The sequence below is a fragment of the Mesitornis unicolor genome, unplaced genomic scaffold (assembly GCF_000695765.1).
Source record: "Mesitornis unicolor isolate BGI_N332 unplaced genomic scaffold, ASM69576v1 scaffold32877, whole genome shotgun sequence".
Lineage (NCBI taxonomy): Eukaryota > Metazoa > Chordata > Aves > Mesitornithiformes > Mesitornithidae > Mesitornis > Mesitornis unicolor.
Genome location: NW_010194890.1, coordinates 1,740 through 17,205, shown reverse-complemented (window position 1 = coordinate 17,205; position 15,466 = coordinate 1,740). Strand labels below are relative to the sequence as shown.

The 15,466-nt window shown below is 36.4% G+C and overlaps 1 protein-coding gene across 1 annotated transcript in view; it reads left to right on the top strand.

The window, feature by feature from the left end:
• ETFA (electron-transfer-flavoprotein, alpha polypeptide) overlaps positions 1-14,268 on the top strand; it is a gene marked incomplete at both ends in the record, with an annotated part of 14,952 nt that extends 684 nt beyond the window's left edge. Inside the window, 8 exon segments of the mRNA XM_010187952.1 lie at positions 6,173-6,322; positions 8,131-8,212; positions 8,313-8,395; positions 9,848-9,947; positions 11,127-11,237; positions 12,453-12,554; positions 13,340-13,408; positions 14,186-14,268. Coding sequence (XP_010186254.1) covers positions 6,173-6,322; positions 8,131-8,212; positions 8,313-8,395; positions 9,848-9,947; positions 11,127-11,237; positions 12,453-12,554; positions 13,340-13,408; positions 14,186-14,268 — 780 coding nt within the window.
• Positions 14,269-15,466: the final 1,198 nt, after the last annotated feature.

The window sequence follows — 15,466 nt, the reverse complement described above, 5'->3', positions numbered from 1 at the left end:
GGTCGACCCTGCTTCGTCGCGGCGTCCGTTGCGGGGTGCCGAGGGATCGGTTGCCTTCTCTCCGCCCCGGCCGCCTGGGTCCGTGCCCAGTGGGGCAGAGGTGTCGCGAGGCGGGGCGTGAGGTCCAGCTCCGCCGTCGGCCTGCGCGGCGGTGTTTCCTGAGGGGGTGTTTGGGGGTCGAGCAGCAGGCGCCGCCGGGGTCGAGCTTTTCTCCTGGTCTTGGCTTCTCTCCCGCACCGCGATTGTTGCAAATAAAGTTTCTGAGTGGAGCCTGAGTGTTTAAGAAGCCGTTTTCAGTGCTCACTGCGGGGAAGAATTGAGAATTGTTGTCTTGTATGTAGAGCCTAACTAACATAGTCATCATAAGGGAAGTTTTAAATTTCTTTTAAGTGCTCGCTCTGATTCACCCTTGTACAGGTCTAGTATTAGGAGTACTTTCCTTACAGCTGGAAAAGACTCTTGGAGTTTGTTATTGCAAACTCTGACAAAGTTAGAAAGATGTTTATGGATCAAGGAGAAGTTTTCTGGAGGTTTGGGAGGTTAATACAGCATATCTCAGTCACATCAACTCAGCTGTGCAGAAATGTGATTGCTTTAACCATCAGGATCTGTGGACGAAGCTCAAGTGAAACCTGTTGCTTTTGCATAGAGACCTTCACAGTGTACAGCTGGGAGAGGTGCTGGGCTTTTGGAGGCCATTTGCTGCTTGAGGTATTATGGTGGCTATGTTACCAAGTTTAACAGCTAGGTGAACTCGAGGTTAATTGGAGTAGATGATTCATGAAATGTCCCTGAATATGTGTTTAATCTTGTAGCATGCACTAGGAGACACTTCCTTCACTAGAATGGTGTCTAAATAGCCCTTCTATAAGAACTTTAAATCTCATAAGTTTCTTTTTGAGCCCTCTGAGGCTTTTACAGATACTATGCAGGTTCTGTATAGCTCTAAAGTAAGAATTATGGATATATTAATTGGTTTCAGGTATTAAGAATGGCTTCAAAGAAGAGCAAAAGGAAACCAGGATGTACATGATTTAATTAATATAAAATTATAAATTGTAATTATAGACATCTTACAGTTATTGTAAAGCTGTAGGCTTTGCAGAGCAAAGGTTGTGATGATCTCTGGAGCTCCTAGAACATACGGTACTGCTATGTAAATAATACTTTCATGATCACTGCACAATTTAGTTTCATGTCATGAAAACATGAGGTCAGCTCCTTGGTTTTCAGCTATGTGCATCTAAACTCAAATTCATAAAATAAAACCAATAAAACTGTGTGCATCTTCAGTGTGTGGGTAACAATGCAGTTTTCAAGAGAAGCAAAGTAGTCTCCAGTTCAGTACTGCTAATGTTTATGAAAACACAAAAAGAAAAACAGAATGTGACAAATCTGTAAAGTATGAGCAACAAAGAAAGGTTGGTGTTGGATAACTTAAAGATGGGAGAACTGAGGAGTAAGTTCACAAAAAATTGGTGCAGAGATGGGAATAAGCCATTTCACTGGTCTGTGGATGATAAAATAATAGTTGGCTTAAATTGCAAGAAAGCTATTTAACATTACTGCCTTAACTCTCTAGCTATGAAGAAATGCTTTCTAGTTGCAAGGATAGTGAGTTTCTGGTATAGATTGACTAGGAGTCTTCATCACTGGAGCACACTAACAATAATCTAGACAGATGTGTTGGACATAACTTAGACACGATTGTCTGGCATCTAATGGAAGACTGCCTTGTATGAGCTCTTGAGGTCCCTTCCAGACTTGTAATGATACAAAATTGTGATCATCAGGATTATCTTGCAGACTTTTAGTTAAGAGGTCACACACATTTGCTCTTCCAGCTAAATCAGCCATAGAGATACTTTGTGGCTCCAGTTGTTAGGTGCTTGTGCCTTGTGAATTTCTATTTCAGTTTGGCTCCTGAAACCTTATTTAAAAAAAAGCAGATTATCTATTCCCTTATATTCTTTGTTTGTTATTGTTTTTATCAGATAAGCAAGCGTCTGCTTTTTTGCCTGTTTGCTGTGTTGCGTTTGTTTGTTTTCTTGTGACATTACACAGCAGTCTGGGGCCAAGTTGATTGTCGGTGGGTATAATACCAATGCCTTTAGTTTTGTATCCAGTTATCATTCATCCTGTGTTGAAGTTGGAATTTATCCTAAGGGTATTAATGAAGGGCAAGCAGAGCTAGTCTTGACTGTTTCAGATAGTAAATGGTTTCCCTCATTTCTACTTGTATGCTTCCTCAAAAAACCCCCAGCAGCAGAGTGAAAAAGTGAAGGACATTGTGGTGCTCTGTTTCTTAAAATAACTATTTTGTTTTGTGTAATATTTCAGGGTTATGCTGTTGTTTTAAAGGCCCAGATACAATAAAAGTTGCATTTATTTCTCCAGTATATTTTCTGGGAGGCAAGAGATGCTTTAGAGTTGGCTTAAACGAAATAATAGGCGTGTTCTTATGAAGCTGTTAGAGATCTTCAGGTGAAAGTGGTCTTAATTGTCTGATTTTTCTTTCTCACTTTGTAGTGTCATATTTTACTATACAATAACTTCTGAATGAAGTGAAATGTCACTTGCTTAATATCTTAGTGATATTAAGCAGATGCTCTTATTTTGTCTTCACAGTATTTTTGGAGGACCCAGTTTTCACAGCTGTTGGGTCTTTGAGTTCCTGTTGATTTTTTTTTCAGAGCTTTCAGTTTCTTGGTGTTTCTGAAAACAGTGGATTTCAATTTCCGTCATATATGTAATTATGCTTATCTGGGCTTCTTTTTGTTGTCTAGGGTGGTTTGTGGTTTTTGTTGTGGTGTGTGGTGGTTTTTTGTTTGGTGGGGGATTGTTTGTTTGGTTTTGTGTTTGTTTTTGTTTTTTTTTTTAGCTTAAGACAGGTCAGATAAATGGGTTTAACAGCCTGAAACACACCTTACTTAAAGTACTGGGCTGGATGTTTAGTCTTGGGAACTGCTTTGTATATATCCTTCAATTGTCATTGATAAGCTCAGACCATTAACTTTTAAAATATATTTATTTGTCTTGAGTTTACTTTCAGTAGTGTTTGTATTTCAAAACAACTGCTTTGATTTTTATTAATGGCTATCATGGGATTTGTTATCTGGAAAAGAGTCTTCTGTATTACATCTTTCTATTGCTGCTTCAGTTACTTTTTAATTTTCAGTCTCTATTGTGATTCCTTGATAAATAAGTGTGCTTTTTATAAGTGTGCTCTTTATTTCTTTTGCTGTTCTTTGCTGCAGTGGTAGCACCTTTTCGGTTCAGGTGCCTTTAATGTTGTCTTTCTGGTTAGCATTTCCTGGAGCTAAATAGCTGTTGCTTGAACCTCTGCACAGAACTGGGTAAGAAGAGATCTTAGGAGAAGGGTAAGCTCTATTGCTAGAGCCCATCCTCTCCCTGAGTGTGCTTTTATTTATTTTTTAAAGTTTTACAGCTACAAGACTGTCTATTAATAGAATTAGACATGGTTTTGTTGCATAGGAATGTAGTTATTATCTTGAATAATGCCCCAATTTCTAGTTCCTGGAGTCGGTTCTTGGGAATTTTGCTCAGTGGTAATGGATATCTGCGAGATACATAATTCCTATTAAGCAGTCTTAGAATTTTATTTTCTGGCAGGTTTGCTCTTACAGCTAAGAAAACTGGCTCTAGTGATACCTTTATTGAATGCAGTAGTTAGGTGCTTTTGCCTCGTGAAATTCTATTTTGGTTTGGTTCCTGAAGCTTTCAGTGGTTCCTCTGAGGAACCTCTGAGGCAAACTCCAGTTTCCTGGGTAAAGTCTTTAACAGCCTGTGTTAAATTCATGCATGTTTGGAGGATGGGACCATGTAAAATACACCTGTTTGAACTCTTGCATTTCATAGAATCATGGGATCATAGAATCATGGGATCATAGAATCATGGGATCATAGAATCATGGGATCATAGAAGATGGCTGGAAGTCAGAGGCCAGGTTTGTTCTACAGTAAATGCTGGGGAGGGGTGGGGAGAGTTGGAAACTTGAGATGGTGTTCTTTCATAAATATTTATTTTTGGTATAAACTGAATCACTGTCTGGTGTTTCCATCAGAGAAAAAAAATGTAGATGTTTCTGCTGTAGGGGGAACATAGGTGTCTAGGCTGTTCTCACACACATGCAGCTGGACAAGTTACTTCATCAAAATAACTGTGTGCTCTTCATTGACTCACTGCAGATTTTCAGTTTCCAGGATCATATGTGATGAATTATGCTCTGCTTTTATTGCAGATTCTTTATTGTAATAGACAAAAGTCAGTTTGTTTTTGTTTTATTAAAAAAAAGTTATAAGTTTTAATATATTAAAATTTGGACTTACGTAGGAATCTTATTTGTCATCCAGGATTTTTACCCAAGATCTAGAATGGGACTTTTAATTTATTTTAGATCTGGTCTTGTCTTCATGTTCAGAAAAGTCATGTATGTAAGTGACTTTCCACTGTGCAGTTCCCACAAGTATAAAAGGTGGGATTATCAATTTAGAAATAATACCTAGTTAATGTTGTAATACCTAGTCTGCTCGAGCAACATCCATTACTCATACTCTTTTTGGCTAAAAAATATTTCTCAGTTTATTCTAGAACTGTTAGAATGATACAGAGGTTTTCTGGTGGTGCAGTACTTATTAGGGAAAAGATCATAATATAGTCAGTATTAAGTGCGTGTTTAAAATGATGCTGCTTTAGGGCTAAGCCAGGGTCCTATTGAAGAAATCTTTATACAATCTGAGGCTCCCATTGGAAATTTGGGAACTTCAGAATCTTGCAGGAGCATGGTCTCCTTTACCTCGTGACATGACTATAAATCATTTGAAAAGTGGGCTTTTTGCCACAAAAGCATGGATTTATTCTTCAAATAGTGACTAAAATCTCATAACTTTCGTCACAAATGATGTATGAAACACAATCAAAAATATAGTGTCTCATCTATATTGGCAATAAGTATTTTGCTACTGGCAATGGGCTTCAAATGATCTTAGAATCTTTAATCATAACAAGTAACCTTAAGCATAAAAGATGAAATGCAGAGTGGTACTGTTTCTGCAAAAACTTACATTTGTATTTATATTTTTACGCTATGATTAGCTTTGCAGAAGTCTTCAGGTTGTGCTTTCTCTGTGTGAAATTTAGCATGTTGGTAGGCTTTGTGTGGTTGAAGTTCATATCCAAATTTTAGCCTCTTAGATTTTCTGGAGCTCCTTGTAGTTTAAGTGGTAGGTAAGTGCCTATATGGTATGGAGGAAGATGGGCTCAGAATGCATGCTTAAAAAAGTAGTATTGGGCTGTGCGGTCTTGAGCATTGTGTTAGTATTTGTGCCTTGGTCATAATAATGAATATATTTTGTGTTGTGTATTTCATTGTAGTACATTATAGTACATATTACATGTACATGTATTATGTATTACATTGTTTGTAACTCAAGTCATGATTTAGGCTTTATGTAGGATAAGCAAAGACTTGAAGAATAATATTCCAATTCCCACCCCAAACCCTTTCCATACTCTAGTTTTGGTCTGATGCTGTTCAGCAGTTCTACTTGTGTGTTTTCAGGCTGTAAGTGCTTGTGGCTTAATTGTTATCTTGCCACTGCGTACAAAGTTACCTTTATACATAACTAATTAAAGAAGTGAGTTCTTTAGCTAGATTTTGGCTAAACCCCGTAGTAAAAGCAAATCAAAACAGAAAACCCCCAAACAAACCAAAACAAAACCCCAAAGTGAAACAAACTAAAAACAACAGACCCTCAAAAAACTAGTAAATATTTATTTGGTACCCTTGATTTCATTGTGCCTTAGTTTTACTGGTGTAATCTTCACTTTTTAAGGTACTTGGTTAAGTTGATCAGTTGAGCTTGAATGTAATGTATTAAAATGTTTTTCTTAATATTGTTCAGTATTTTCCTGTGGAGGCTTTAGCATGTTATTAAATATGCTGAAGTCAAGCAAGTCTATACCTTTTTTCTTAACACCTTAACTATTCTGCCTACTTAAAAATTATCTAGATCTAGTCTGTTTTGTTTGACAGTAGTGTTGTACAGTTTGTGTAATTGATAACTTTCTGTAAAGTGTGGATGCTCTTAGGAACAGTTTTTTACTTTAATGCTAAATATCAAACTCCTCTCTTTCTCTCTCTCTCCAAAGGCATCGCTGCTCCAGAGGTGTCAGAGCACATTAGTCATAGCAGAACACAACAATGAGACTCTTACACCCATTACACTAAATACTATCACTGCGGCAAAACGTCTTGGAGGTGAAGTTTCTTGTTTAGTAGCTGGTACCAGCTGTGACAAGGTAGGAAATGCTATTTTCGTATGAATGAAATAATGAATGCTGTGAAACAATACTTGGTAGCACCTTGGTCAGCCTGAAAAATAATCTGTAGTGAAGAGGAACTCTGCCAGGAATTGCTGATCTTCTGGAAACGTCCTTCACTTGAACTGCTTCTCTTCTGAAGTGAAAATATGGGTATAGATTTCATTTCATGAGGGAGAATATCAATATCAGTTGTTATAAGCTTACGTAAGCAAATTTTTATAAGACTGAAAGACAATTAACTTTTAAAACAATATTCCCCTGTAAAGTTTGAAAGACAAATATTGCAGTGCTAATAACTTGGAAAGAAGCTTGCAGTTGTTGAAATGGAAGCCAGCGGAAATGAAACAGCACAGTGACAAATAGGGCTTCTGAGCATCTTGCATTTACTAGGCCACTACTAGTAGCATAGCGAGAGTGTGTTTGGAACCTGAAATTAGTGTTTCTTGACTTTATAATTTAGCTTACATCTAAAAAAACTTTCTTGTATGTTGGCTGTTGTATTGTTAGTTTAATTTATATGTGTAAAATCTAGAGACAATATATTTACTACATTGGTGACACTTTTATTCCAGCATGATCTACTCTTGTGTGAACAATAGAAGTACAAATAATTATGCCTAAGTTTTTTTCATACTAGGCTATAATTTAAGAATCATTATTCTGAAAGCAATATGTAGAATCCCATGTGGAAGACATACTTACGGCAGCTAATTCACAAATAGGTGGAGAAACCTCAGTGGCTATTCTAAACTGAGACCCAAGTGTTTGAGGTGAAGACATGGAACATTTATCTAGATGAAGAAAATGAAAAAAAAAAAAAATTTTTCCCTGATATGTTTTGTCTTTGAGTTTCCTTATTCTCTGGCACTTGCGTAGTAGAAAAATTTGTTTGGTTTGGTTTTTTAGTGCTAAGTATATGGTGTCTATTTGGCAATATATGTCATGCTGGGACAAAGTACTTTACAAAAAATTAAGGCTTGTTTTTTCTTTTTTTTAAGTTTCTTTGTAAGAATGTTTTGATAGGACAAGAGCGCCAGTTATTCAGATATTCTGTAGTAGCTATCATGGAATTTTTATTTATTGCCTGTTGTTAATTTTTGAGGGTAAACTGATACTCAGCAACTCAGTAAAAATACACTAGTGCTGGGACAGTGCATGTGGTCTCCAGACCCTGCTGTCACTCCTTTTCTCTCTGATCTGCAACAACTCTTTTGTCATTTAAACTTCACTCTTGCAAATTTAAAGGAAAAAATGTGCTATATATTTTCAATTCTATATTTATGCATCAGTTATCAGAGAGTCAGCTACAAACAAAGATTGCTTCTGAAATTTGGACAGAGATCATAACATTGCTGTACGTTTGTATTTGTATTGTATGCTTGTGTGGAAGTACTGAGAGATTTAATAAAAAGTAGGATTGATTTCTTGATGATTATATTGCAATTTTGAGCAGTAATCCTCAAGTGTGATTGTTATCAGCTGTTGTAATAAATAATAAAATCATTGTGTAGTCCTGCATACAGGAGGCAAGCTTTCTTATGTTTGCTTTGCTTTGTAGTATTCTTATTCACAAAATTAATTTTCATCATAAGGCACTATGCCATGAGTCAGAAGATCTGTAGTTTGTTCCATCAGGTTTGGTCTGATTTTGCCATTCACATACTTTTATGTTCCAGTTCTAAGAAATCTATAGGCTGTGAGCTCTTTGCAGCAGGGACTCTCTTGTTACTTGTTTGTGGTGCCTATTATAATACAAACTACTAATAATTTGTTTGTAATCATAGGTAGCACAAGAACTCAGCAAAGTGCAAGGTGTTGCAAAAGTTCTGGTGGCTCAGCACGATGTGTACAAGGGGTTTCTAGCAGGTGAGAACTGTTCTTACCTATTGACAAAAGAAATGGTATTTATATTTGTGATTAAAAATAAGATAGTTGTAAATTTTGAACACTATATTTTTATCCTCAGAGGAGCTGACTCCCTTGATTGTGGAAACTCATAAAAATTTTAATTACACCCACATTTGTGCTGGAGCGTCTGCCTTTGGGAAGGTAAGTAGATCAAAATGCATAAAAAATTTCTCGTAGAAAAGACAGAAACACTGTTGTATGTAAGGGTGTGAATCGAATGCCTGAGAGAGGTCAGCCAGTTTTGAGTTTTCAGAACAATGTTGTATTAGTTAGAAACACTGGTTCATGTCTGAGTTACGTTGTGGGCTGATGTGGACAAAGGAAGGGTGTAGAAGAAATATTTACTGGTAACCAGCTAGATCTGAGTACACAAGGCAAAATGTACAATAACGTAAAATTAAGTGATATGAAAGCATTATGAAAAATGTAAGGAAAAATACAGTAAATTGAGATGAAAAATGTTGAAATTACAGTGTGCAGACCTATTGGAAGTAAATGGATTTTTATCTTACCTTAAAGTAAATTTATTTATCGCATCTGGTATAAGCCTTGTAAATTGAAATGTCTCTAAATAACACAGATCCAAGTCCTAACCAAGATGTTTTTTAATGAAAATACTGTTTTTCAAGACTTGTTTTTAAGGACTCTGTTTTTAAGTACACAGAGAGCCTCAGTATTAACAATCTGGTCAGCATGGCAGTGCAGCTGAATTAGAGAAAAAGGATACTTCAGACATCTTGCCAATGTGGAGCGAATAATGACAACAGCTTTCCATCAGACTGCTTTCACTTCCAATCAATATAAATCCATATACTTGTAATTTTGCTAAGATAAATCTTTACCTTAAGTCTCGGGGGTTTTTTTAGTTTTGTTTTATCTTTCTATTTTTTATCTGCTGTGTCTTAGTAAAGGTTAATAGCTTTTGCTTTAAATAGCTTATGCTTCCATACTTGAGTGCTTAATGTGAGTAAAAATGTCAGAACTGGGCCCTTTATGTTGTACCAGACTAGGGGTGGGACAAAAAGCACGCAAATTTCTTGCTATCATTAGTTTCTTCATGACTTATGTTGCCCTTTTTATCCCTCTTCCCATTCACAAGGCTGCTAGCTAAGTTTCTAGAGTCAGTTTCAGAGCGGGAGAATATATATTTTAATACTGTTAAAATACACTTTGCTTTGAGGTGAGAGTGCAGAGGTTATTTTTCCTATTGTCTCTGATAGCTAGCTTCCAAAAATGCTTTTTTGTTTTCTTCAAGTGCTAAGAGCTAGGCAATCCATAACTGTCAAATTTCTGAGTAAATTGCATCTGTATTAAGTTTTAAACTACTGAAGCAAATAAGCCTCCTAATTTAAGGTATTGAATTAAGGGTTAACTTACTGTAATTCTCAATTTCTAATGTTATTACAATAATGGGATTCGATTTGGCTTCTAAAGCTACGCAAGTAGCCCTGCAAAAATCTTACAGTAGTACGTGCCTTTTTACTTACAGACAGCATTATATGAAGTTAAAATTGGGACAGCAGGCGTTCTTTTACTGACTATGTGTGTTTTACTTAGCATTTACTTTGCTAACTTTTAATCTCTAACTTCTAGAATCTTATTCCCAGAGTGGCTGGCAAACTTGATGTTGCCCCTGTTTCTGACATTATTGAAATTCAGTCACCAGACACTTTTGTGAGAACTATCTATGCAGGTGAGTAATTACAGAATTATATGTGGTATCTGTGCAATAAAGGACCCACTATGTAATCCTGTTGTTAGAACCCTGGAATATGATGAAGTTTCACTTTACAACCTGAATTGCTGTGGTTCATGATAATGAAACCTGGGGATGGACATGATGCTCCATGTGTGAGAAAGCAAGTAGTCCCAACAACTTCGGTATTATCTGTTAGAAACCAGGTCTATCACGTTAATTAATAGAATTTGGTAGTCTCCTTTATACATACTGCATTTCTTTGTTAATATACTTCTGATTGGATTTGGTAAAATGTAAGACATGAAGTTAATTGTCTAGCTTTATTGAATATGACTTGCAGTAATTCTGATCTAAGATACCACAGGGTTATTTTTCCTAATTATGAAGACGTTGAACTAATTATTTGTAGTATTTAATTGACTTAATTTGCCATTCTTTTTTCATTCTTGTTTCTCTAATGCTTGTCTGACGCTGTTTGAATTTAGATATGAGCTCATTAGCTTGTGTTTCTTAATTTTACTGTACAAGGTTGTATCTTGTGTACCAATGTGGTATTACATTTCAAGTTACTTTACCAGGAAGTGGTTTTGTGTTGTATTTTTAAGTTGCTTCCCACTAATTCAGTTTAAATATGACTTTGTTCATGAATAGCTGATGTTGCAGCATTTTTCTTTTCAGTGTTTCCTGCAGCTTCCAGTGTGAAGTAAATACCTGATATTGTACGTTATTGAGAGAAACACAATCTCACAGATAAGTGAGGCAGGCCTCATTGTCTTCTGTTCTGCTGAATTTGTGCAACAGAATAAAAGATCTACTTTGCATTATATTATTGGTTTAAGAATGACACTTTAAAAATTGTTGGGTTTTTTTCCCCTTCTGAAATGTAAAAGCTCATTCATAAGATATTATTTGAATGTTCTGTATCCTTAAAAAATACAGGATTTATTATCATACTTCAGAAACACGGAGCTAAAAAATAAATTAAAATATTTGTAATCTGTGTTTATTAAGTGCCTAGATCTCATGTTTTAGTCATCTAAAACTGCAATTTTGGGAAGAAACTTGATGAATGTTGCCTTTTCTGGTAGAACTATGATGTGTTTCTGATATTTGTTTTTTGAAAAGCATAGTATGTCTGATATAATCGTCTTAAAAATATGTTACTTTTTTTAGGAAACATTCTTTGCACTGTGCAGTGTGATGAAGCAGTTAAAGTATTTACTGTACGGGGAACTTCCTTTGAGGCTGCACCCACCAGTGGTGGTAGTGCCACTTTAGAAAAATGTGAGTATTTGTTCTGGTATTTTGTCATTTCATGTAATAGAGTTAGTTTTGCTCACTGCATAGTGATGTTTTGCAGAGGTGTTTCTCAAAGTAAATGGATTGTTTTAATCTTAGTTTTATGCTTTTAATATGAGTACTACGCTTTTTAGTGTAGGGGAAGATATGGATTATCTAAGTAGCTCAGTTGCTACTTAATTGACCAGAAATGGGGATTCTGTGCTGAAATCTTTGCCTGATTCACTTGCTTCTTAAACCTCAGTCTTGAAAACCTCAACCTTGAAAGTTCCTTTAAATTTACAGCTGTGAGAATAGTCAGATTGGTTTTCAAAGCAAGATTGAGGAAAAAGTGGCTGGCTGTGAGCAGTTTTGGTTTAATCGGCTGTATTTCAATTGAGATAGGTCATTACAGCATCTGGCTAAATTAATAGTAAATTAGATTTGAGAACACCCAGTTGCTGGTTTATGTCAGTTTTAACTAAATCAGTTAAACTGTTATTTTAAGGAAGCCAGTGTAGCTTTGATAATAGAGAAATCCAGTCACAGACTTGCAAAATAGTTGCAGTTGGAAGAGACACGTGGAAATAATTTCATCCAACACCCCTGGAACAGGTTGCCCAGGACTGTGTCCAGTCAGGCTTTGAGTCTGTCCACAGATGGAGACTTCACAGCAACTCTGGGCAACCTGTTCCAGTGTTTGATCACTGCTACTAGTTATTTCCCTTTGTGCCTTTTTATGACTGAGGTAAATCCAGCAGAGGCAGTCATTAGTAACATGTTGTGTATGTTCTGTGTGTACCAGTCCTCATATTTTTCTGAGCGGCCTAGTACCTGCTCCTGAACCACTCTGTATTTTTTTAACATCTGTGGACATTAGGAAACAAATGCTACTTGATATTTAAGATTAGCGTATCGCACTGTCATTGCCCTACATGGTTGACGTGATTGCCTATCCCACACTTACTATGCTGGGTTGATAACAATGTGTTACTTATGCAACAGACCTTCATGTTAGTCCAGCTTGTGCTATAGGTTACTAAAACACAACTAATGAAAGAGGCTTGTAACTCAAAGCCACAGAGCAATTACTGATAGTAGTTAAAAGTTTGTGGTAGAATTGATTATAGAATGAACTTTAAGTTTAAGCTCAAATTTAAAAGGTTGTAAATAGACACTTTATCCTTTTTCTCATGGCTGTTTTTCATCTGATGAATGCAGTAACCCCTCCACCACCTGTTGGTCTATCTGAATGGATTGAGCAGAAGTTGACAAAAAGCGATCGACCAGAGCTTACTAGTGCAAAAGTGGTTGTATCAGGTGGTAAGTAGATAACATTAAAACTGTGTTATGTTGTGTTTAATGCTACACCTTGATTAAATAATATCTGTAGCAGAATGCTATAATATGGTCTGTTATAAAAACCCAACTATGTGGTTCTGAACTACAGCATAGGGGGCCACTGGGAACACACCCAACATGCATGTATTGTGAAGAGGCAAAACATGAGTTTAACATATGCTAGTAGGTCCTTTAAGGACGTGGTCGTATTTGGTGAGTCCTTTTATAGCAACGGGAAGAGTTTTAAGATCCGAACCTGTCATGTTGAAAATCATGGCTTAATGTTACAGGCAGTCCAAGCATTATGTAGTGGGTTTAATGATTTTAAAAATCATTGTTTGTACTCTGCTCTTCAAGTGTAAAGTGATGGACTGTGACTTTTTTACAGCATGCCTGCAGCTAAAAAATTAATCCTTAGTTATCCCACTACAGAGTTTTGCACCTAAAGCCAGCAGAGGGAGCACAGATTAGTAAAAAAAATCCGGCTTTCCTGAATTCAGAGAATGATCTTGATGGTGCTGTAGGTAGGAGGTAAACTAGACAGTGCTGTTGGTTTATACATATGACTTAATAAAATTAAACACAAAGACAAAAGATAAATCTCCAAATATTAAATACTATTGAGTAATATATCTAGAAATAGTCTATGCAAGCATATATTTTTGCCTTTGCAGATGCAAATACACAAAGTTTATGTAAGGGGTATAGCAGTCTTATAGCGTGTTATGTTCTTCTTTCTTCATCTTGTTTTGTTCTTAACTTTTAAGGGAGAGGCTTGTAGAGAGGCGAAAATTTTAAGTTGTTATATGATCTTGCAGATCAGCTACATGCTGCAGGTAAACTTGTTTTTCTCCTTTTTTTTAACCTGGGTTATTATATTTATAAAGGTCACATTAGAAACAGTGTTCCTCTTCAGTCTCTTTTATCACTATCAATTAAATTCTTAAAATCCTGTGTAGTCATAGGTAAAGTTTTAGCTTGTCCTTGTGATCAACTGTGTATTTAAATGGCTGTGTATGAAGCAGAATACCAAACTGTAATGTTCCCTGTCCTTTTCAAATCTCCAGAACTCAAGCTCAACAAAAAGCAAAGTTGTATAAATAAAAAAGTTACATTAGCTCATTTTGAAGACCTGATATTTTCTTCATGCATCCTTATGCTACTCCTTTACAGAATCCCTTTCACAGTTCAGGTTTACTTTGATATTTTTCTTTACTATGCCTGACTTTTGAGCTCCACAGCAATGTAAGATGGCACACATGTTCTAGTCAAACTTGGAAAAACATTATGGGAAAAATCCTCTTTTGACGAAGCAACAAGGGAAAAGAATGGAAATGTGCCAGATTGAAATCCTAGGTTTTAAGTATATGGCTCTTTGGTGCTGAGAGTAAGGATTTCCTGTTGCTTATGAAGTGCATTAGCACTTAGTATTTGGAAGTGTCAGGCAGTGGTATAGAGAGGGATTACTGTAAGAGCTCTTAAGAGGGAAATTTCTAAATACATGCGCTTAGAGTGTGGGACTCTTCAGTGAAATACATGTGCTTTTATGGTGATAGGGATTTGGCTTGCTAATATTTTAAAAGAAAACACTGGAAATATTTTCTTTCAACTAGTTGGAGCTTCCCGTGCAGCTGTTGATGCTGGCTTTGTTCCTAATGACTTGCAAGTTGGACAGACGGGCAAAATAGTTGCACCAGTAAGTATAGAAATGATCTTTCATAAAAGAGCTATGATGTTTTCTAGCATGTGTTTTCCTTCAAAGGAAATGCTTAGAAATGAGCTAAGTCTTAATACTGAGCCTAACAAGAAAATCTTAGTGTGCCCAGTGTGATACTGTCATTTGCAAAGCTAGAGCAGCAAGCTGTGATGTAAATCTCTGCTTTGGGTCAATCAGAAGTGTTCTGCAGGCAGTTTTGTCAGAAGTTTTGCATGCTGGATTTTCATAGTTGTGTGTGCTGAACATTCTTTTACTTTTCTAACAGCCATCATTGATATCATAAAAGATACCATTGCCAACATAAATTTGAAATTAATTTTATATGTGGCTCGATCTCTGGGAACCGTGTTTTTGTTTGGTTTTTACAGGTGATGTGTTTTGGGTTTTTTTTGGTTGAAGTTTTGGTAACTGTAACTGGATGATTATAAGCAAAATTTTTGTAAGAGATGAGAATACAAAATACCTGAGACGTAGTCTACAGGTTGGCTGCTGTAGAGTGAAATACCAAGGAGGGCATACCCTAATGAGTGGCTTAACGTTGTGAAATAACCTGCTGCACATCTTTTTTGCTATGCATCCTCATATTGCAGAGGACTGATTTCTATCTTTTATTGTTCTTTTTGGATCTGGGGAGGGAGCTTTTTGTCATTTAAAAGTCTGAGAGTACTTTCATTGTTCCTTATATTACCTGGGGAATTTTGAAAGTGGTGGCAGATAAAGCACACCAGAACATTTGTGAATAAGAAGGTAGAAATGTAGCTCATCTCAGCGTGGCATGGAATGTGCACTAGCATGTACTGAGAGGTGATGATCATAAACATGAGTGGGGAATTGTGACTAAGGACCTGGGCAGGTATAGAAATTCGTTGATGTACACTTTGAGCTACATAACCAAGTAAACATTTAGCCCTTCAGTAAGCGGTTCTCTTTGACCGTGGTTACAGTTGACACCAAAGAACAACTTTTTACTTGTTAATGGTTTAATGAGACCAGAAAGGGAGAGTGAGCTGGAACTTAGTGAGAAACTTGTCATATTTCAACTTCTGCATTTACCAAATTGCAGTAATTTAAATAACATTAAAAAGCTGTTCATGTCCAAAGCCTTGGTAGGATCTGAAATGTGTGGTTTGCCTTTGTACCATTAAGAGCTGCAAATTCAAGAACTTCAAACCGTGAC